This window comes from Magallana gigas, chromosome 8 (assembly GCF_963853765.1).
Source record: "Magallana gigas chromosome 8, xbMagGiga1.1, whole genome shotgun sequence".
In the NCBI taxonomy this organism is placed as follows: Eukaryota; Metazoa; Mollusca; class Bivalvia; order Ostreida; family Ostreidae; genus Magallana; species Magallana gigas.
In genome coordinates, this window is record NC_088860.1 from 24922817 (window position 1) to 24946076 (window position 23260).

The 23260-nt window shown below is 33.7% G+C and overlaps 1 protein-coding gene and 1 long non-coding RNA gene across 14 annotated transcripts in view; one reads left to right on the forward strand and one right to left on the reverse strand.

Moving 5' to 3' along the window:
- LOC105344231 (peripheral plasma membrane protein CASK) overlaps nt 1–23260 on the reverse strand; it is a 77016-nt gene that overhangs the window by 14706 nt on the left and 39050 nt on the right. For 9 of the 12 annotated variants that reach the window (XM_066069931.1, XM_066069933.1, XM_066069932.1 and 6 more), the window contains 3 exons: nt 22867–22988; nt 6457–6534; nt 4666–4752 (listed from right to left, as the gene is read on the reverse strand). In XM_066069931.1, coding sequence (XP_065926003.1) covers nt 4666–4752; nt 6457–6534; nt 22867–22988 — 287 coding nt within the window. The remainder of the gene's footprint in view (nt 1–4665; nt 4753–6456; nt 6535–22866; nt 22989–23260) is intronic. The other 3 variants (XM_011451948.4, XM_066069929.1, XM_066069935.1) reach the window with 1 other exon arrangement.
- On the forward strand, nt 20656–21826 carry LOC136270927 (uncharacterized). 2 transcript variants are annotated; one of them, XR_010708795.1, is made up of 3 exons: nt 20656–21002; nt 21181–21308; nt 21728–21826. It is a non-coding gene; the product is annotated as an uncharacterized lncRNA (long non-coding RNA). The 2 variants fall into 2 exon arrangements; XR_010708794.1 differs by having other exon boundaries at nt 21193–21308.

Below are 23260 nucleotides of genomic sequence, written 5' to 3' on the forward strand. Positions count from 1 at the left end.
CTTGTATGTTGGGTTTATATGACTCAACATTAAACAATCAGAGGTTGGCTAAAAATAACACACGTCCACCATTTAGAAAATCAAATGACCTTGACCTGAAATAAAGCCTTGACATTTCACCTATTGGTTTTCGTTGTAAATTGTTGCACATAAAAAGATCATTTTAGAGGCAGATGAATTCAACAAGACACAAAGAGATACCAAAAACAGCAAGCCTTCACTTCGACCTCATCTTCACCTTGGGGGGGAAAAACAACCCATAAACAAGAGATGGTTGGACAAGAATATTTGCCATAATAAGTCTAAATATAGAGCTGCGTGAAATGGTATCTTGGTATCTGCAGAGTTCCAGACATTTGACATTGATATGAATTTATTTCTCTACATTAGTTAGGCAAGAGCCCCTCCTGTATCTGCCAATGATTCACGATTGGTTTCCTTGTACTGACACCGAATGCTGCTTTAATGGAGACCTACCCTGGCAGGTCTGCTGATGGCAGTTTGCTTTTATTACATTTAATGTCCCTCAAAAGCAAAAGTAGATTACTCCAAGCCTAAAACTGGATTCCTTGCCTCATCAGAACTGGGTAATTGAAGGAACTTTTACTGCTTAATACAGCCAAAAAAAAAAACCCTTCCTGCAGATACAATAGACTTATCTGAGATGATCAGAGAGCATGGAAAAGATAGGAAAAGCGGGAAAGTGGGCATTATTTGGTCTTCTGGAAATGTCTTTATTGTTGTTCAGATGACTGAAGCCCCAACAACTATTAGCTGCATCTTTGGTTCTCAATAAGGAGAAAAGCCATTAGTAGCATTAAAACATACGCAATTCAATTCTATTTTTAACCCCCCACCCCCCCCCCCCACCCCCCCCCCCCAAAAAAAATAAAATTATTATATACTGGGAGTTTGTATCCATTCTTGTAAAACAGACAATGTAATTATATTGCATGGTGACTGGATCAATACTTCCTTTAAGCAAGTATATAAATGTATTGAGTAACATATGATTTTACATATGATAAAAAGTTAAAAAAAAAAAAAAACTTCAATCTTTTAAAATGCATTATCCATCTGATCTGGGACATTCAGAAATAGTTTCCTGTTATTATCGGGACCTATCAGCTAGCAAACATAAGACACTGCTGTCTTAACGGGCTGACAGATACGCTGTTATGACTGCTGATCTATGCACTATCAGGGATATTTATAGAGGGGTGTGATACACAAGCTGCAACCTGCACATTACCCACTTGTACACAGGGCCTTCATCAAATTGATGTTAGATAATACATGAATATAAATATAGATTGGCTTGTCTTCTGATACAGAAAGAATCAGTCTCATTAAACATATATACAAGTTAAATCCCCTTAGAATTTTGCTTTTAAAAAAAAGAATTACAACAGCTTGCATTAAAATTAAAACTTTATCAACTGAAAACCATGTGCTTCAGTAAACCACTTTTTTTTTTAAAACAAAAGATTGCTTTTCAGGGAGGGTCTATATATTTACAGTTATTCAGACACAAATGACACGTACAATTTTCAATAACCTTATCAGTGTCTGAGAATTATTGACCCACGATAAAGACAATTGTGGGATGTATGCTGACATTTAAACAACGGATAACAACAACAAAAAAACTTCCTTACCTTGAAGACACAAGACTTTGAACTACACCACCCAATAGTTTGGACAGATTCGTAAGTGCCCTTCTAAATCAATAAATGTCCCTTTATCTTTGCTGTGGACTCACTTTCTCAATGAAATGTTTCACTTTCCTCCCTTATATTATCTGCATGGATATGATAATGGAGGCCCAAATTTCACACTTGATTGGGGATGATCAAACCCCTGCACAGCCGACAATAGTACGGAGAAGTGAAATACAATTGCAATCTTTCCCCCGACAATGATGAGGAAAGAAATAAATATGGAAGGGTGAAGAATTTGCAGTGGAAAAAAAAAATATGTGAGAGCAATACGCTGGGAGGAGGGGAGAAACAACTTTGGGCATGTATATGCCCTAACAGCAATTGACTGACTGCTGAGTAATAAAACAATTATTGATGGAAAAATAATCATATTTATGTGCTATCAAGCTGGATGCCTGTCTATCAATGTTTGATGAAATCACTACATTTTCAGCAGCCAGCTCTATCGACATTGGATAGATCCCGTGGAGGGCACAGACATGGCACTTATGGTAAATGAATTTGTTGTTGCATAACACTGATTATTAGAATACAGGACTCAATGGATTCTAATTGATTGGGGACGAGTACAGAAGATTGCCATCACCCTTGGAAAGAGTTGGGCTCGGAGCAGCAACAAATTCAGTCTGAAAAATGGTGTAATTTATCACGCTGCCACAGATTGGAATATGATACAGCTTGTCTGTTCTTTGCATATTAAAAAATTACATTGCAATTAAAACATATATACAGTAAAACTCTGCTATAGCGAAGTCCGAGGGACCAATGGATTTACTTCGTTATATCCGTAATTCGTTATATCATAACAAATTTGTAATAATAACTATAGTGAATTACCTATATACATATTTTCTTTCACCAGACTATAATTTTTGTTAATTGAGGCTTAAAATAAAAATATGTTACGTTGATACCTTTAATAATCGGTTTGTGAATTGAAAAATATTTACGAAAATAAATTCATTCAAACTTTTTTGATAAATGGTAGTGCAAACTTTTTAAACTTTAAAGAAATTCATAATAAAAATGTTAAATTTCGTCATTATTCACCTTTACAGGACTCAAAATGAGCTTGCTATATCTGTAAATTCATTATATCCGAATTCGTTATAACCGTTAAATTTTGCAAAGATTTGTTAAGAATTATATCGGGGACTCAAAAAAACTTCCCTATATCTGAGAATATGCTATATCCGTGTTCGTACTAAACGAGTTTTACTGTATATGGAACTAGGACTGGTGTAATTAATTAATGAACTGCATGTCAAAGGCAAAATTTTTTAATTAGTTAATGGAATCAAGGACTGTTTAATTTAAAAAAGAAAAGCTTATCAATATTGGGGAATAGTTAGCAGGGTCCTTATTAATATAAGAAAAATAGCATCACTTCAAAAAAACTAGTTGTAACATTTTATGCAGGATATTTGTGTCATGCAACATAAAGAATAAATATGTAGTTTTGGGGGTTTCTTTAGGGCCTTTGTTCTAAATCCTTATTTAGATCAACATTACCAAAAACAGAAATGATGTCGTAATGAAATCAAAATATCATTTTACATAAGGCGTTGTGTGCAGCATATTGCAACATATCATCGCAACTTTGGGTCAGAATAGTTTTACTTGTTTACAAAGACAGCTATGGCCCTTTGAGGTATCGTTGCATAATATGTCTGAGAGTTTGCAACAAATTAGGTTTTCCGGCAGATAAATCCATGTAGATAATTGTGTTCTCTCCTGGCTGTATTTTTTATCTGATTTGCAAGAAACTCTCGGAATGGCTTGCGCTCGGCCTGAATTTGGGCTGAAATATTACAGACTTCCGTGATTCCCAAATGAGGCAGCTAAACAGCTTGCCTTTCCTTGAATCAAGGGATACATGAGAAAACTTGACTCCCAGAGGAAATCTTATTCATATGTTGTTCACAGCAAAAATGTTATGCTGTAAATCTCATCTGAGACATCTAGACGAGGAATGTTCATTTTTGTTTCAACAAAAGAAAAGTGAATAAGAGAAAAGCTTTTAGTGTGACAGCAAACCAGGTTTTCTTTTTGTGTGAACAGTAACCATAATCCATTTGTCAACCACCCAGAGAAATGGGGTACTCTATATGCAATATTTTGCCAAAAAATAACTCAGTTTGACATCTGGCATTTTTTTCATAAAATTATCAAAAATCAAAATCCAAATAATATGCACATTTCTGACATATGTACAATTGATCTGCAAAACAACAACTTCCCCTCTTGAAAACTATAGGGGGAGTTATCCGTACAATAGGAGTACCTATATGCAATATCATGAGAAAAAATGACTAAGTTCAACAGCTGGTATTTTTATCATAAGTTATCAAATATCAAAATCCAAGTAATATGCACATCTCTAATAAATATGTACCATTGATCTGAAAAAAAAAACCAACCCCAGCTTCCTAGCTGGAAAACCGTAGGAGGAGTTATCCGAACAACACAGGTACCCTTTTGGCAGCTGCCCGCCATTTTCACCATTTCAATATTATTTTTCCTTGGGAAAACCCAGTTAAAAAGTGCAGTATTAAGACCCCACTAGATTATCATCTGTGGAAACTCACTTCCTGTCTCAAATAGGCTTATTGACCACGCACAGCAGCACAGACATGTACCTGCCCATATAACTTTCCTTGATTTTCTTCATTTTATAAATGCTCTACTTCTTGCCCTGTTCTGATTGGCTCCTTTGGATTTTCTTGAGGAAATCTGACCAATCATGTGAATGTATGGTAACATGAGCTAATCAACTTTTTAATCTTTTCAATCTCAAATGTACTTCCCTTAAATTCAACTCTTACAGTATTGCTCATACTTATTTAAAGAAACTAAATCACACTGATCACTGGATCTACATGTATTCCATTCATTTTACAAGATGACCAAATTGATTCACCATCATATTAATTGATAAACTCACCATTACGTGGGGTTTGGTCAGAATTTGTTCCAGCTCCTGGCATACTGTCATGTATTCTTGAGGACATCTCTTCATATCATTGTGAACCTTAACGCAAATGCAAAAATATACATTATACTTAATACATCTATAACATTTTAAATCAAACGAATTACATGTAATATGATAGGGATGATAGGGGATGCAAATTCCTAGATTTGACTGTATTTACTCACTTTGCACTAACTTGAGCATTGTTTTCAACTTGAGTAAAATGTCTGTCTTATAGATACTGGTATATGACCTCATAAAGATGACACTATATTAATTTCCATTTTTCTGTATAAAGCATGAAATTGCTTCCTTCCAGATAACACAAAATGAAAGCTCAAATATAAACAATATAAAGAATTGCAAAATTTGCTTGGTCAAAACTGTAACCTTTGTTTTAACTATCCAAAATATGAACCATTTGATAACATTTTGATAGAATTTCAAAAATTATCATATCAAATATGATGTCATAAACATGTGCATGTACTGCAAATGACTGAAACTATGACACAGGAATAAAAAATATTTTGGATGTAAATTCTTCTTTAACTTTGAATTCAATGGTAAATCCACAGTAAAAAAAAAAGATATTCTTCAAAATTGAAACAAAGCTGAATCATGAATGTTCATCTTAACTTAAATAGAACCATTTCAACAAGACCTTGGGCTTTTGGTAGGATGTATATATCTATTTCTCCCATCAAAACAAGTTAAAAATGACCCTGGTATCAAGTAAAATATCCATAGATTGGGTAGTCTAGATAAAAAGCCAGACAACTCTTGTTGATTTCAAAGAGCCTTTGCTAAGTGGATAGCAATGAAATAGACAGGCCTACATCACATTGCTCTTGACACAACTACCCAAAATCCAAGCTCTAGTTAAAATGGTTGTATGTTAAGATATGAGGGATGGGCAAGTTAAATTTTAATGTACTTTCTTATAGCTCAGTTGGCAAAGTGATTAAAACTTGAGATCTAAGATTCAAGTGAAGTAAGATGATATATACTTATGGAGGCTTGAGAGTTCTTTATTGATAGTGGCTTGAGATAATAATTGATGGAAGCTTAAGATCTCTATTAGTAGCGGCTTCTCTTATAATTCTATCCACAAAGGCTTGAGATCTCTATTGATAGAGGCTTGAAATCCTTGATATCTCCATTGATAGAGGTGTCATGTTGTAAATTGAGGTTTCTATTGATAAATGCTTGAGATCTTTATTTAAAGAGGCTTGAGATCTCTATTGACAAATGCATGAGATCTCTCGATTGCTAGAGCTTGAGAACTCTAGTCATAGAGGCCTGAGATCTCTATTGACAGATGCTTGAGATCTCTATTGATAGAGGGTTGAAATCCTTGATGTCTCTATTGATAGAGACTTGAGATCTATTGACAAATGTTTGAGATCTCTGTTTGAAGAGGCTTGAGATCTTTATTGACAGATGCTTGAGATCTCTATTGATAGAGGCTTGATATCTCTATTTAAAGAGGCCTGAGATCTGGCTTGAAATCCTTGATGTCTCTATTGATAGAGGCTTGAGATTTTTAAGCATAATGAGCATTACAAGTAGCTCTCTCTTTCCATAGCATCAAATACTATCTATTGCCTCTAAGCATTATAAGTACCTCTCTGGCTCTTTTCAAAGCATCCAAAACTATCTATTGCCTCTAGGGATTGTAAGCTCCTCTCTAGCTCTCTCTAAAGCATCTGAAACTATCTACCACATTGCCTAAATAAGCACTATAAGGAATAAATTTACCTCTCTAGCTCTATCCACAGCATCAGAAGGTGGAGGTTGGACAGGAGCGGCCGTCTGGGTGTTGATCTTGTCATACAACTACAAGCAGAAATACTTCTAGTGAATATTTCAGAGAGAACTCAACCAAAAAGGACTATAATTTTGTTACAGAATCATTTAATATGCAGAGCTTATAAAAGCATATATTGGTACAAGTACTATTGAATTTAAAAGTACTGGTATTTGTCTAATAACACCTGGTACCGATATAAAGCAAATCTTAAGTCATCACATAGATTTGCATAAATACTCACATTCACAATCTTTGGAACTATAGAGAAAGTCATTTTGTAGAGTAAATGCTAAGAAAATGGTTTACATTTCAAATTAAACACAGAGAGACAATGGGATTATTTGGGGCTATACTGATATCTGATGTCATTGGGCAATTTTTTGTTATGCTATCTTTGACCAATTATAAGCACTGCTATTCCCTGCATGGCCTCCAAAATAGTTATGAGACCTCTACCAAAATTGTTAATATTTTATCTCTGGGGCTCTTTACATAAAAGTTATGACTGGTAATTTATTAAGAAAAGCATTAAGTTTTGCGACAAAAGGATAGGACAAAATTCAATATTGGTAGATTTCCAATAATCAAACAGATGCACAGATGAAAGAATATAATGCAAATAATTTTTTTCTGCATGAACATTGCACCCAAAGGAGTCTGTATTGTTTTTTCTACTTTAACAACAACAACAACCATTTTTAAGAAGAAACAAAAGGAAACAAAAGCCATGAGAGTTTGTTAAACAATTAAACTTCTTGCATGTTAATGGCACCAACAACAAAAAAATATCCACCATAGAGCAACCTGTCAGAATCTCTAGAGGGCTGAAGAACAAAATCAGGATTTTTCTCACTTAAAGTGTTGACTTAGACTAATGGGTATCTTTTTACGACAATACCTGGCCTTACTCATTACTTATTCATTGTACAGGCAACAGGAAATGAATAATACAACAAATATATGCTTCTAAAAGGTTTTTATTGCCCTAATAGTGAGTTTACTGCAGTTTAGAGGCTAATTGTGTGAAAATTTCTACATAATTTCCTCAATAAACTAAAAATGTATACACATAAACTAGTTTACCAAACAAGAATGTCCCTAAATTTGAAAATAATGAAGTTTGAATGCAGTTCAACTAAATTAGTTATCTGCACAAACCAGCTGAATACAAACTAATCAAGGCTTGACAATAGAGCAATAAGAGGTCTTATTTAGTCCCATTGCATACAGAAAATCAAAGTAATGAGCAATGATCATAGTTCATTCAGCATTCCCATGGCCAGAAAGTCTAAGCTCACAACTAAATATCACTTCTAATGGAAGTCAATTCACATAGAAAAGACAGGACACACAAAGAAACTCCTTAATCAATACTCAAGTCCTGCTACATCTAGTGCTTTCAATTGTATTTCTTTCTTTTTTCAAACATTTCCTCTGAACGGATTTTGACCTGATATTGAGTTTTGTGCTTCCAAGAAGTTAATTGAAAGTAACATACATTTTGCACAAAAACGTCGTCAAGAATTTTTCAGTACATGTCTACAGTATATGTACCATTGAAAAAATAAACAGTAATGATTGATCTTGAACTAAAGACATCAAGATTTCATAACCACCAATAACAGACTCCCCTCCCCCTTCCCAATAAAAAGAAAGAAAAGGAAAATAAGGAAAATAAGACTTTAAATGATACATTATTGCATTTTCTTCATCTTGCATCTTACTAAACCATGCAGCTTCCTTCTACAAGACAATCTGCAATTAGAAAACCTGGCGCACACTTATAACATACTCATCATTTAGATATGATCTGTCATGGTGTCACTTCTCTTTGATGACAACAATCCCCCCCCCCCCCCCCAACCCTTTTTAAATTCAACAACAACCTTAAGGTAGAAAACGCTCTGGGATCTTCTCTGATTGATTGATCAGACTTATTGCGTGTTGTGACAAGGCTATTTCTTATTTGTCATAGTTTCCAACAAAATAAAAAAAAAAATACTGTGGAGATTGAGCTTGGGAATCGCTCATGGCAAAATCAATGATTGGGGTTCGCATGCCAAGATCTGTATGCTTTTGACTTCCAAGACTGTCAACAATTAATTCAATAAAAGTTAATGCATGAAACAAGAGGTGGTCTTAATTTGGTTTATTGTGTTTGATAGGCCATTGTATTGGCATGACCTTCTGCATGCTTCTTACAACTGCTGAGCATTTCTGACACTATCGAGTTATTCACTACATGCAAGAAAACCTTCCATTAAAATGATAAATTGTTCTTGGCAAGTGGTGATTTTTCATACAATTCCTCAGTAATCTGTATATAGAAAAATCATAAAGGCTAGCTCTGATCTGCTTAGAAATTTATGCAACGTTGTGGTGGAGCTTTGCATCTTCTAAAGTTGTTTCTGTTTTGATTATAAGCTTGTCTGTTGTCTGCCAAAGACAAGTGTCCCCACTGTATAATTGAATCATTGAAAATCTTTTAAAAGGACCTCAATAAAGTAGCGAGCTGACAGACATAGAAAACAAGGGTGACAAGTAAATAAAGCTTTAATTGCAATTGGCTAATTGGTCCAATCAACATTTTGCACTTACTACTGTCTGCTTTGAGCTTACAACTCCTGTGATCTCAGATGAGTGGGGCTCACTTTGCTGAGTGGACTCAGTGGTTGTTGTTGTTGTTGATTGCATCTGCTGATTGCTGTATCTCTCGTCCTGAATTTTCAAAACCCACAGTAAAGCACACAGTCGCACCATAGACCTCTCATGGCGGTTATTGAAATATGATTCCACAGCACTAGAGGAACTCATACTATAATTGTGCGACTCCAAAAAAGCATTCCTTCGGCAACAAAAGACACTCTGGGCAAAAAAGGAACGAAGTTTGCCGAGAAACTCTCCTCCCCACTGGCGCATTGCAAATTATAGAAGGGGAAACTTGTCAAATATATCACCATTCTTATCACAGACTATCAGGTGATGAAGAGCTGCACATATCATGGCTGAGCACATCAACATAGCACAAAAGTCAAGCAATTACAGAATTTTGGAAACACATCTTCACTTCTGAAATTCCCAAACTTTAAGGTATGAGAAAAGCAAGATGCAGGTGCTAAAATCTTTTACACCTCCGCTTTTGATTCTAATAAGTCAAGTCTGTGTCCATTTAGTCTAGATAAACCAAACCAGTTAAAAGCCTAGCAACTTTTTGCTGAGATTCACTAACCAAGGTCCATATATTTCCAGCATCGGAAACACATATAGATCATGATTAATGCAGGAGCTGCCAATGTCATACATAGTGTCAGATTAATCCAATTGATTCCGACTCAAAAAAAATCTCGCACTATAGGATAGCTAGCCTTCATGTATTGGAATCCCTTTTCAATGTCTCTTATATGACAGTGAGGTTTTAAGCGCCATTTTCTCCAATAACAATCACCGTTTCCCAGGGAAGATTGCAGTGCAGGGATTTTTGAAGTGATTTCAATTCTGTGTTGCCAATCCAATGATTCAAATGAAAGGCTTTACCTATTAGAGGCCCTTTTATGACTTTAAAATGGTAATTTACCATTAAATGAACCAAATAAAATTCACACTCAGCTCGTTTTTGTTTGAAATACACAATTTTTCCTCGACAGAAAATCTGGTATAATATGATCATCCAACTAAAAATCACATGCAATCCCAAATACAGCAGATTTTTCAAAAATTATATTTAAACTGCTAACATGGAAACTTCTACATTTATGCCTACAAATTCTACTTTAATATTGGATCATACATATATGTTAGTGTGCATCTGGGATTTCCTTTAAAATTAGAACTAAAACACAATACAGCTTATTTGGTTTTTTTGTGAGGGGCAACCTTGGCAAAATTAATTCCACAGCATCTATATTTGGCCTATTTTCATGATAGAGGATAATTTTCACAAATCAATGATTATTCATGATTTGATTAACTATAATTTTGTTTTCAACTTGATAAGTTGACTTTTGTAGTAAGCAATCAAGAACACCCTACATATTGTATTCATTACATTAAATTATTTTGTGAAGTTTATATTAATTATTCATTTCATTGTAAAAAAAAAATTTAATATTATGTATACCATGTAGTATAAGTTATACCTTTGAAAAGGAGACAAAATGGGGAGATTTTTTGCCTCATTATAGTAACAAATCATGCCTAATGAAATGTATTTCAAATAGTATTGCCAATTTGAACATAAATTTTAGAGAATATACAATGCGTTCTTTAGATTTCTGTTTATTGATACAACTACCCCGGTCACCAGTTTAATGATCACCAACAAGCAGGTAACCAATAGCTTTATAGGCAATTCTGCATTTCAATGTCATCCCTACATATTAAAAATTTTTTAAATTAAAAAAAAAACAAACTTCCACCCAAAATACAGTCTCAAAGATGAATAAATTACACTAGCATTAGAAGTTGTCTATCTTTATATGCATGACTGTTGCAATCACAGATGGCAGTTGACCAAAATTCTAGCAACTGTATTTTTCGGCAATATGCCTTTAAGCTTTTAGTGCATTAATTATTCTATTGTAAACACACCATGTGTGATAGAAACCACATCACTGCTCACTGCAACTATACTGAAAATCCGTTTGTAAAAGCAATCATTTTTTTGTTATGTCATATTATTCTTCTCTCTGCAAAATTTAGCATCTATGTACACGGTACATAGCACAAAAGTATCAACAAAATCTGTCATTTAATTACTGGATGTCTTCAAGTTTCCCAGTATAGTCTATGAAAAATATTGAAAGCATCTAAGTAACATCTCAGTTACATTCTTTATTTTATATTTTTGAAATCCATTACATGTATTTATTTGTTATTTTTGAAATTCATTAAATTTTAAAGTCAAGATAAGATACATTGTAAACCTGGGTTAATAGTTCTGGCATTCAAATTTGGACCATGTTTTATTGACCACTACAGCAAAACAGCCCTATTATTTCAACCACATGGTTTGCATGTGTTTTTGTCCCATTAATGATTCCATTTGAGGCAGTACTATCTCAGTTACAAACAACTTCACAGGAGTCTCGTCACTTCAGGAAAACTAACTCTCCCTCTCTGGAAGCCATTGATTTACTGATGTCGTTCTTTCAATCTCCTACACTTCATTTGCCTTTATGAGTTGTGTCTTCTGCTTCAGAAGTAAGGTCTCTATATATACCTCTGCTCTCTGAATCAAAACGAGACTTGGCAAAATGGTTTTAATGGCACAGTGCTGCTTTCAGAGCTAATGATCTCAACTGTATGTACTCCCAAGAAATGACTCCTTGATACTGATATTGTATCTTGATTTGCATTGCTTCCTTCTCTCAATCTTTCTACAATTGCACTGAGTGAGTCTTCCAATCTGATTCAACTAGAATCTTTCATCATTACATGTACTGTTTTTCATTAACTGCCGCCTCTTCATCAATAAACATGCATGAACTATTTCATGATTCGTATTAAATTTTCTTGGACTTGTGTTGCGAAGAAGGCAGATAATAGCATATACCTTTGAGACTTGAGAAATTAAGTCCTCTGTTGCTTCTAAGAATTACTGTAAACGAATTACATTTGGCTGTGTATTCTAATTAGCGATTTTTGCGGAATGCAACTTCTGCTTAATCAAGTACATCGTTAAATCCTATGCACACATGTAAATGAATAGGAACATTCAAAAATACTCTAAAACAAATCCACGCCAACTTGTTCAAAAACAACTTTCCACCAAATATTTTACATGGCAAATATTTAAAGTATTTTTTGAACAGATATTACCATGCATTTAAAAAAAACACAGCTTATATGCATTTGGCAAAGACAAGTATCTAGCAGCCTCTCAGAAAATACACATTCCTTGTCATTGATACTGACACCTAAAATACTACAATACCTTTTTCCCCAAATTCATAAAATACTGTAGAAGCAGAAATGTTCATTGAGGATTTAAATTCATTATTTTCTTTGGCAGTATAAATCAACAAAATTAAATTCATGATGAATTTTTAACTGAAGAATCAATAAATACAGAGTTGATACATAATACATTTTAGAGATTACGATATGAAAAAAAATTTAAATACCAATAAAATTTTATTTGGTTTGAAAACAATGAAATTTTGACTCTACGAAAATATGTGCTTCTACAGTATAATAACATGAACTACTCCTACAATAAATTTGTGTGCAATACACAAATAACGGCACCATATAGCAAGGAAATCAAAAATTGGTAAACAACGAGGTTACTCCGACAGTAAGTTTGCTGGATCTGTCCACTGCCTCGGTTTATGTCCGTTGTATTAAAATTGACATGGTGACTGGTGAAAAGACAGTGATTGGGTCAATTTACAAGAAGTAGGGTCGGGTCAAATCGATAGTCTGCAATAAACGACATACAAAATAAAGACTTATTAAAGGAAACTTTTAGCAAAACTTGAGTACTGGAATCTGTTATCGGGTGTCTGAATTCTGAAAAATCTGGATCAGTTGTCCTGAAATTCAATTAATTTGGGAAAACATACCCCAGTATTTTTTATATATACACTTTTATCATAGGTTTAAAGTTTAACTACAGTTCTGAGAAATTCCTGATTGTCATGTACATGTATTCAAAAGAACAAACAATATTGGGGGGGGGGGGGGTGTGAACCAAATTTTTGTAGATAGTAAATAAAATGCTAATGGCTGGTTTTTTTATTTGAAGCTTGAAACTATAACAAAATATCATGAAACTACACCAAAATATCATGATGACATGTAAGCTCAGTAATGTATTAATCAGGATACATGTATTTATGAATGTTAATTAAGAGAGCTAGATGGTCATGGCCATTTTTAGATTATATTGATCTCCTTTAGAAGAAGAGTTCTATTTAAAAATATAGGAAAATACCCAAATTAAAAGTAAAAATTCAGGATTTTTTCCTTTAGTTTATAGGTAAACAAATATCTTAAAATTTCAGGTAGATCTGATGGTTAATTTGTTAACCACCGAGACTCCTTAATATGGCACACTTGTGAGAGGTAACCTACAAACAAAAAGGTATGATGGATTAATTCAATTTTGCATTTGAGAAGAGGGCTGAAATTTTTCTCTATATATCAATATACATGAAGAGTACATATTGGTCTTCAGCAAGGAATGAATTGAGAACAACTTCAATAACATGCCTGTATATTCTCCCATATTTAGACTTAATCATGATTTATACAGTGCCAGATCATATACAGAATTCCTGCCTCCAAAAAGTAAGCCAGCCAGCTAAAATTCCCCACAAGGCTGTTGCAGGGCTATGTACTTTCCTAGCCATAGCTAGCCAGCAGTCAGGAAATTTATTGGATTATGACTGGTATAAAAGGGTCATAAGACTGCCTTTGGTACATACTGCACCAAGTTTAGAATTGTTGGCACAAACTCCATCAAACTTCAATTTATGGTATTGATTCAATGATGCCAGCAGACAATACTGTTGTTCTAATGCATTCAGAGCTCTCCCAAACTGTGAAGTACATTATTCTGGCACTTCATGTTTCATTCAAAGAACCCTCCATGAATTAGCTAGGATTCAAAGTTTCACAAAAATGGTTGAGAGTAATGGTTTGTTTGAAAAATGCAGAATGCAAATTCTGTTCATCATTATCTGAAAATTTGTACTGCAAACAGTTGTAAATGATTATGACAGAGAAAAATGGCCCATTATAACAGGACATGCAAGTATGCAAACAACTTTAACATTTCAGTTAATTTCTTTTTGTTTCTCTGTCAAACTTAAAATATGATAACCGACATTGAATTATCACCTTTAAAACTGCTGCCTCTTTTTTTTTGTTGCTTCTTTAACAAACTTAATATCTTATAAAATTTTACTTTTATATGTTCAATTCACCTCAAAGTAACATCTTTGAAAATCAAGATACGCTGCATGTTATGAAATATCCTTGATCTTTAAAATTTTAACTGATTGTGTTGTACCAACCCTTGATAATTTTTTGATAATAACATAGATTGTATTTTTAGATGAACAAAAATGCTAACAACCTTCATCATTGACCAGAAGTCTATGTATAAGCAGGTCTGGAGATGCAGACCCTTATAGTTGATACAAAATTCAACTGCTGCTATAGTTTACCAATGGACTCACAAATACTGAGTCTGTATCAATCAATTCTTTGGTCTTAAAATGCATTGATAACAAATGTTGTTATTGAATAAATTTTTTTTCCCAATTTTTTAAAAAAAATATCCAATTTAACAATTAAGACAAACATTTAACCATTTCACATTTTTTTAACTGTCAATATAATACAAATTCATAAGCATAAAAGCAAACATCAAACAACTAAGTACAGGCAGACTGAGGGTTCCAAAATCTAATCAATATATACATTTTGTATGATATAACACACTAAAAACCCCAATGAAATGAATCTATTCCAATTGTCAAGAACATAATGCAGCGCTAATCCAATTTCCATTTAAGTGAAATTTGAATCCCAAAAAATCTTACCCAGCATTCCCAGTCATGATCTCCATAGCAATAATTTCGGCGGGGATTGTTAGGAAATGCCCACTTTTTTAACAACTCATTGAGGGAATTTAAGTCCTCCTCTAAGCTTACATGGCCGCGTTTGCGAGAACTCTTGACTTTGGCCTTTGATCCAGACCTTGCTGCCACCGCTGCAGCCGAGGACAGTTTCAGAATACGCTGAAACTTGAAGAGGGTGGACACCTTGGTGGCGGTGTCCGGCAAAGGGGTGATGCTGTTCCTACAGACACTGTTGGTCATTCTTCTGCTCTTTGTTTCCTTCCCCCACACCCTTCACCCCGAAGTTCTGTCAGATCAATTAGAATTACCTGAATCAATTCCTGGGAGCCATAATGCCGAGGCTCCTGACCAAACACTAAGTCCTTATCTCAATACTGCCTTCCACTTTATCTGACGAAAGTCACTGATCACAGGAAAGTATTTTTTATTAATTGTCAACATTCTTCGCTTGATGTAAAGCTGTGCTCCATTTCATTTAATATTTTCTTTCTCCCATTCCGTTAATGCACTTCATTTTTATCAACGACAAAAAAAAAGAAGAGTTAACACAGTCTGTGAAAAAAAAATTCATGGAATGAAACATATATTGTTTCATTTTTCTCGTATCCATGGAAACCATGTACAGGTATATATTAGCCTCTCAGATTAACAGGTAAGAATAGGTATATACTAGCATTTCCTTCTGGAAGATTGAAAAGTTGGATAAGACTGGAGGGAAAAAGAGTCCTTGCAATTAATAATTCAAGAAAATTCCATCCCGCGAAAAATAGGCTTCGGTAATCATTAGATTGCAATTAGAATCACAATGCTCAGAAAAGACGGAAAACAAAATAAATTTCTTGTCCATTTCAATCAAAAAAATTCCAAGCTCATGAGAAACTTATATCCTAAAACTTCACTGGAAAACAAATTAACATTTCATTAAATCTCCAAGCATCACGTTGCAGAGAAGTATTCCTGATTTTCGTTTGAGGATGAGTTCACACTTATTAGACATTGGAAGCATCCCCCATACCCTGTCAAAATGTAGATTGGATGACTTTTAATGCGAGAGAATTTTTTTTTTTTTTTTTTTTACAAAATTTCTATCACAACAAATTACTGGCAAAGCGATGATGCAAGTGTTTTGCACCACTGTTGGCCAAAGATAAGAGATTCTTCCGAGAAAGAAAAAGAAAGAATTAAAAAAAAACACCCACTAAAATCGGCAAAGTTTCAAATCTCCTGCAAACTTTGCCTGCACTTAGAAGTCAATCATCATCGAATCCCATATGACAGGGAGAGAGAGAGAGAGAGAGAGATCTGTTTAAACAAAATTTGAAGATCCGGGACGGACACAAACTTCTGCAGAGGATATTTTAATAGCGAGCCTCCACACTACACAATGCCCTGGCTCGTCAGAAAGAACCGCCGATGACATTGTGATGTAAACGTTAATTAAAAGCTTTTGATGAGATTTAAATGGGAAATCATTTTTTTCTATCACATCCCAAGCTGTTTGTTCCGTCAATAGTTCCTCACACAGTTCTTTTATGTTTGACTCTTGACCATATATCACAAACTCATAAAGCGCCGTTACAGATTTTTATAATACTTCATTTAAACAGCATCAAAGGGATGATTTTTTCAAATTCTGCATCCAGCCTCGATATTATTTAAGAATCCATTCACTAGCTGCACCCAAAAGCACCAGAGTAATGCATCTCCATGCAAATAAAGTCATTGAAGCATCTCTCCCTCCTTTGTAATTTGACTATAAACAGTTCGCAACAAATGCACTTTTTTTCCTTTTTCCCCTCTCATAAATCTTAATTTGAGGAATAAGTATCAGGTGTATCATTAATGATTATATGCACATGAGATGTTTTTATTTCTATCCCTATCAGAAATCACTAGCCGGCTCCTCTATACTCTGTACCACCGTGGGGAGGGGTGAGCACAAGTTTAATCAGAAGGTCAGAAGGCCAGGGTTATACCAGCAAAACTCTTCCGGTGGGACCAGGAATGCCCAATAACATTATTGATGCACAGAGTAACAAATACAGCAGTTGGCATTAAATGTATACTACCCATAGATTGTAACTCTCATTAGAGGTTTTCATCTGTGTGTATTTGGGCAGTCAGGAATGAAGGGAAAGTATGGGCAAGGCCACTAATATCTTTCCTATGCAAATAGAGTCTGATGCCAGGACCTCATAGTACTCTCTATGTAATCTTCCTTTCATCCACATGAAATGATTTTTTTCCCCCATTGAGGAAATGACTATCAAAGAAAGGGACCCTTTTAATTGTTTGTTAATGAATCAAGCCACATTTTTATGTTGTTATAAGGTATCAGTCCTTGATTATATACAAATCCAGTAATTGTTAAGCTCACTTTAGATCTTTATATAGTTCCAATTGCAGACTACAGTAGAAATCAATACACAAATTGAATTGCGTTAAAACTAATTTAACAAGTTCTAACTTATTAAAGAACTGACTAATCTAATTTGTTTTTGCACATAAATATAGAAATGAGATTCACATGTACCGGTGTAGAAAAACAGATTTATTAAAACCCGAAACCTACAAATGAAAATCAGACAGAAATATGTAAAAAAAAATAAAAATACCTGCACATGTAGATTAAGTCAGTTACTTAGCTACCCCATTGAAATTTACCATTGAAAATACATTTATATAAAAAAAATTGAACAGCTAGAGATTAGAAGAAAACGCTTTGCTTTTATTCAGATATTGATGGATACTGGGGTAAAATATCCACCAAAATCTTGTCTTCTGTCATTTGTTGTACAGAAATCTTTTGGAAAAAAGTCATATTTCAAACTGACTGGCAAAAAAGATGGCATTTCAAACTAAACACGAAAATTCAAGCATATGATGTAATCATATGTGATGTTTATATTTGTAATGAACAATTATCTTCGACAGCTAAAAACCTAAATTGCATTAAACTTGCCCATAATGCAGCAGATTACTATTGATAAAAGCAGTGAATAGGCACCTTCTTTATTCCAGTATCCTGTAGTAATACTATAAAGATTCAATAATTTTAGCATTGTATTATCATCCCTGTTTTATTCAGTAGCGTCATCTTAAAGTAACTGACATTTACGGAGGGCACATAGACACAATATCCAGACATTTTTAGTTTCAGAGGAGTGAAGGCCTCCAAAGAAAGCCTACATAAATATAGTAGCCAGATAACACATATTGGCAGGCCTTTATGTCTCTTGCAATTTTTTATTGTTTGAGGTCACACGGAAGGATATCACTCTCTGTGTATATACTACACAATAATCTGAGAGTAGATATATAGAGAAAAAAGTGTTTCTCGACTAGACTCTCAAATCAGAAAAATTGGAAACACATAAAATCAGGGGACATAAATATGTCCTCTTTATGTCCAAATCTGACAATGCCAGTCGCACACGAGCTTTCTGCATCAAGAGGAAAACATAAAAACTCTTTGGATGCCAACCGTTTCATTCGTACAAAAATATGGATTTCAAAGGGAAATTGTCGAAAGCATAATAATGATTGATCCCTATACTAACGCGCCTCTCCTTCGACTTTGTTCGGCCAGGAATGCTATAACCAAATGTTGTCATGTAAATTGCTATTCTAAGGAACATGAATTCGTGCAATATATTTGGTGTTCTGCTTTTTGTACATGTAACAATGCATTTCTTTAATCAAAGGCAATGATTAAGTGTCATACAATACAGGGATTTGTAATTTGTATATAAACTTAAACAGTTCATCAGTGAAGAATTTCACCCTTTGTGTGTGGCAACCTAATTAACACATTAGGTTTGGTAAGACCAACACTTTTGTGTAGCAATCCAACATGTTGGGTTTGGATGTAGTGCTTCATCACTTTAAAATGTTTGTTTAAAGAATGGTCTGAACATTAACTAAACATAATGATTTATGATATAATAATACTTGAAGGTTAATTAAATTATACTAGCTTGCTTTAAATTCTGTTCAATTCTACAAAAAAAACCCAGTCATCATATTTTGCTATAGAAATTTTCAATGTATCTGTAAATACACATTTGGACTACAATACCTCTCTTTTATTAAAAAAAAATGACTGCCTTCATTTAAAAAAAATTTTCTATGTTTTTTTTTTTTTTTTGGAGGGGGGGGGGGGGGGGGGGAATTGGATCCCATCCAATGGTAAATGGTAGCCTCTCTCTGAAACCCAGGGGTTATGACATGAATACCGGTAAGCTTGTAAATATATTTCGATAAACTAAAGCGTTTTATATTTGCATATTTCCTTTCTGAATTAGAACACCCCCATCCACCCCCCCCCCCCCCCCCCCCCATCAATATGATTGAAAGTCCTTAAAATTTCTGTGCCCTAAATAGCTTGCTTTTATATCAATTTCGCATGTTATAGCTTTCAATATCTTTAGAAGGAATATTTTCTATTTAATTCAATGTAGAATTGGTTGTGGAAAAGATTTTTAACACACCACCTTTGTTTCATAATTTTCTATTTATCTTCCACTGAAAAAAGGCCATCGAAAATTTGTGTAACAGGTATAAGAAATTTTAACAAGTGTTGCCATCACTCACTCTATAGAACAGGCCTCTGGTCTTTCAATTCAAGAAACTCATTGGCCTGTAACCCATCAATGCTTTTGTGCCAAGTTTGGTTCAAATCAATTTAATGGTATTTGATATCAGACAAATTTTGATCAGGTGAGTTAGAAATTACCTACAAAAACCTTTTCGGAGGTATATCTATGTAAAATAATCATAAACAGGATAAAAGGGCAAGGATGACAAGATTCCCTTTTACATGAATCTTATACTTTGTGGATTTAAAATAAATCTTTTTTACTGGTGATAAAAAAAATTTAGTTAAAAGATGTTTTTTTTCTTCTAATAGAGAGGTTGAGGTTTCAAACGTGTACGGGTACGTGTACGTGAACTAGGGGAATCACCTAAATTCTTCGCGTATTACGTCATCAGTTTTTGTGACGACATGGTTTGTACACGTTCTCTAAACTTGTAGAGTGTCGTCTACACGTAGGTACAAACGTGTAGCTTTTTACAACAAATAAAATCTTATTGATTAGTGAATGTATTCTTGTGATACATTATATAGATTTTTCAACTTCATTTGCATGAAAATTGATAAGAAATTTACCATTTATTTGGAATTAACTAAATAAATTCATGTCACAAAACTGCATCGATTTACATACACATTTGTATCCTGCAAGTTAAGAAATCTCAATTCATAAATTACAAAAACGTGTACGTGTAGTTTTAATACACATACGCGTACCCGTACACGTTTTAAATCTCAACCTCTCTATTGTTCATGACTTTATAATGATTTTTAAAACAAAGACTTGCATCATAAGCAAAGAAATACAACTCCAAATGGTAACAAGTAATATCCTTTGATTAACATTTTTTTTCAACCTTTTGCAAAAAGTGTTACCCAATGTCAAACAGTATTCATTTTTTTTAAGGGGGGGGGGGGGGGGTATTAGGCATTCATTTTCCTTTCCTTTAATTCATACAAACGTTTTAAGGTGGAAGGCTACATCGTCACAACATGTCTGACTTCCGTTCGAAACGCCATTGTGTTCCGGATTGATAACATTATGTCGTGGTACAAAATAGCTATACACCGATTAATTGAACTCTTCTAACTAAGGAGATGAGATAGGAATGAATCACCAAAACGCTTAGAAAATAAGTCAATTTTCTTTCTGTTTAAAGCTTTTAACTAACATTGATTATCAGCTGTTTTGTACGGAAAACGTGGAATCTAAATAATATACCGTTTCCCTGCTCTGCTGCTATTGGCAATACATTTTTGTCATGTCATCTGCAACAGACGATCATACATATGTGGCGGATTATCGATATAGGTAAGCAGATGTCAAATTTTCATTTATACTTTATATGTATGATGAATATAAAACGAAAGTACCGTAGTACGATCTCTTGAATTGATCCTAATTAACTTTCCAAATTAAAAAAAACATTTGCAGTAAAAGACTTTCACTGAAACTTTGACATTAAACTAATGTATTTTGATTAAAATAGATACAGCTATAGGTAGCAATAGCAGTGGAAGCCCGGATTTGCAAGCCAAATGAGGGAAAGACAGAATTCTGAAAAGGAGCATGTTTTTCATTTCCACACATGCATGTGTATCACTATGGACATCTAATGTATGTATTAATATGCATATGGTTGTTGTTTATAATTGCTATTGTATATAAAAAAGTAAAAGGCAATTTATAATATAATTTTAAACTACTAATATTTTGTTCTGAAGAGTTAAATATATATAATGCATTCATCAATAATATAATTTTTCAGCTTCAAACATTATCATAAGCACTACTTATCTTATATCTACCTATTTAGCATATACTTGTTTCTTTTTTAATTTTTCTTCGAGATTTTTATTAATTAAAAAATTGATCCCAAGATATTTGAGACCATGTAAAATAAAGAAAGACAACTCTTAAACAGGATCTTTTATACCAAGATTTTTGCAATAATTAAGTATTTCCTTTACTTTTTCAATTTCATTCAATTTCTTTTCTTCATCCCATTCACCAACGAACATTGTTTATATTTTCAGGTTTTTGTGGGATTTTGTCCAGCAGTTTGCCTTAAAAGAATTTTTTTATATTTTAGTTTCAGATTTATGTGGATTCCAATAAAAATCATACAAACTTCATTCATGATTTTTTTGTTTTTCATTTCTAAACTTAATAACATTTCACTTTCATAAGAATTTTAAAGCAGAAATGTTTAAAAATTTGATAAATAAGGGGTTATCTGGAACCAGACTGATATTTTAAAAATTCTCTAGAAAATAGTGTATTGTATTTTGAGGTCTATTATTGTTGAATACTGTGCCTAGTATTGGTAACAAATGCATGCAACAAAAATCTCCTACACTTATTTGGTGTAGAGATCCACCTTAACATAAGCATCTTGATTCAGATGTAAGCAAAGCATTAGTCCCTTGAATAAATTCTTCAGTAAATGGGAGTATGGATATCTTAGAGTTATGCACCTTTGAATATCCAGCCGCAACCGCTCACTGAATGCAATGCTACATTCTTATAAAACTATTTTATACCATATAGTATAAATCTTATATATTAAATTAACAGTACTGTATATTCAAAACACATTCATTAGTTTTTTGTTTTTTTTTAATTAGAAAACATTTGAACTATTTGAGAAGTTCTTAGATATTCATTCCTTTTCAACTGGATGATAAATGCTGTAAAAACAAGGCTATGTTTGATATCTGAAAATGGTGTAAGGTATTCACGTCAGTCATCTATAGGTTCATTTTTCTCTTTCATCAACCATTTTCTTTTGGGAGGGGCCGGGGGTTGGTTGGTGGTTGAACAATTGAGTTGGGGACTGGGGCTGTTCATGCAATTATTGTTGTTCTAAATCACCCGCAAACTTGTTGAAGTTACCAATTCTTCTATATATAGCAACACCAAATACTTTAAACCAACTTTTATTTAATTGTGAGTGATCAAATTTTGCAAGATATGCAAGAACCTTTTGTGATCACAAACAGTTCCTTAAATATCTTTTTGTTTTAGCTTGAAATTCTTAACATAGCCTGGTTTATGATAATTATTATTTATATAATTAGTTGCAGCCAACCAGATCACCACTTGTAAATCCTGAAATAAAGTCTTCAGTAACTTAAGTTGGTTTACAGTATCAACAGTGACTTTTGAGACATACCAGTAGGAGGGCGTGGAGCTTGGTATCTTGGAAGACTTTCTCTATCAGGTCCTTCTCCTCGCCGGTACAGTCGGTCAGACACTGCATCTCCTCCAGCGAGTCCAGCACCTGGGACACAGCTCCTTGTGGAAAAAAAACTCACCTCAAAATACCTCGTATAATATGTACAGTAAAACACAAACATGCTTGCAACAAATACATGCTTACAGCAAAGTCAGTTTTGTTCCCCACTCTAGTATTAAAATCTATTATAAAAATGGTTCAACAAATTAAGTTTAGAACAAATCAAAACTAGTTGTTATTTCTGCCACCTTGCTATAAAGCATATTTACTTGAATGCATATCATTTAGTCTCATTTAGAAGCATACACAAATCATTCATTATGTTTACATT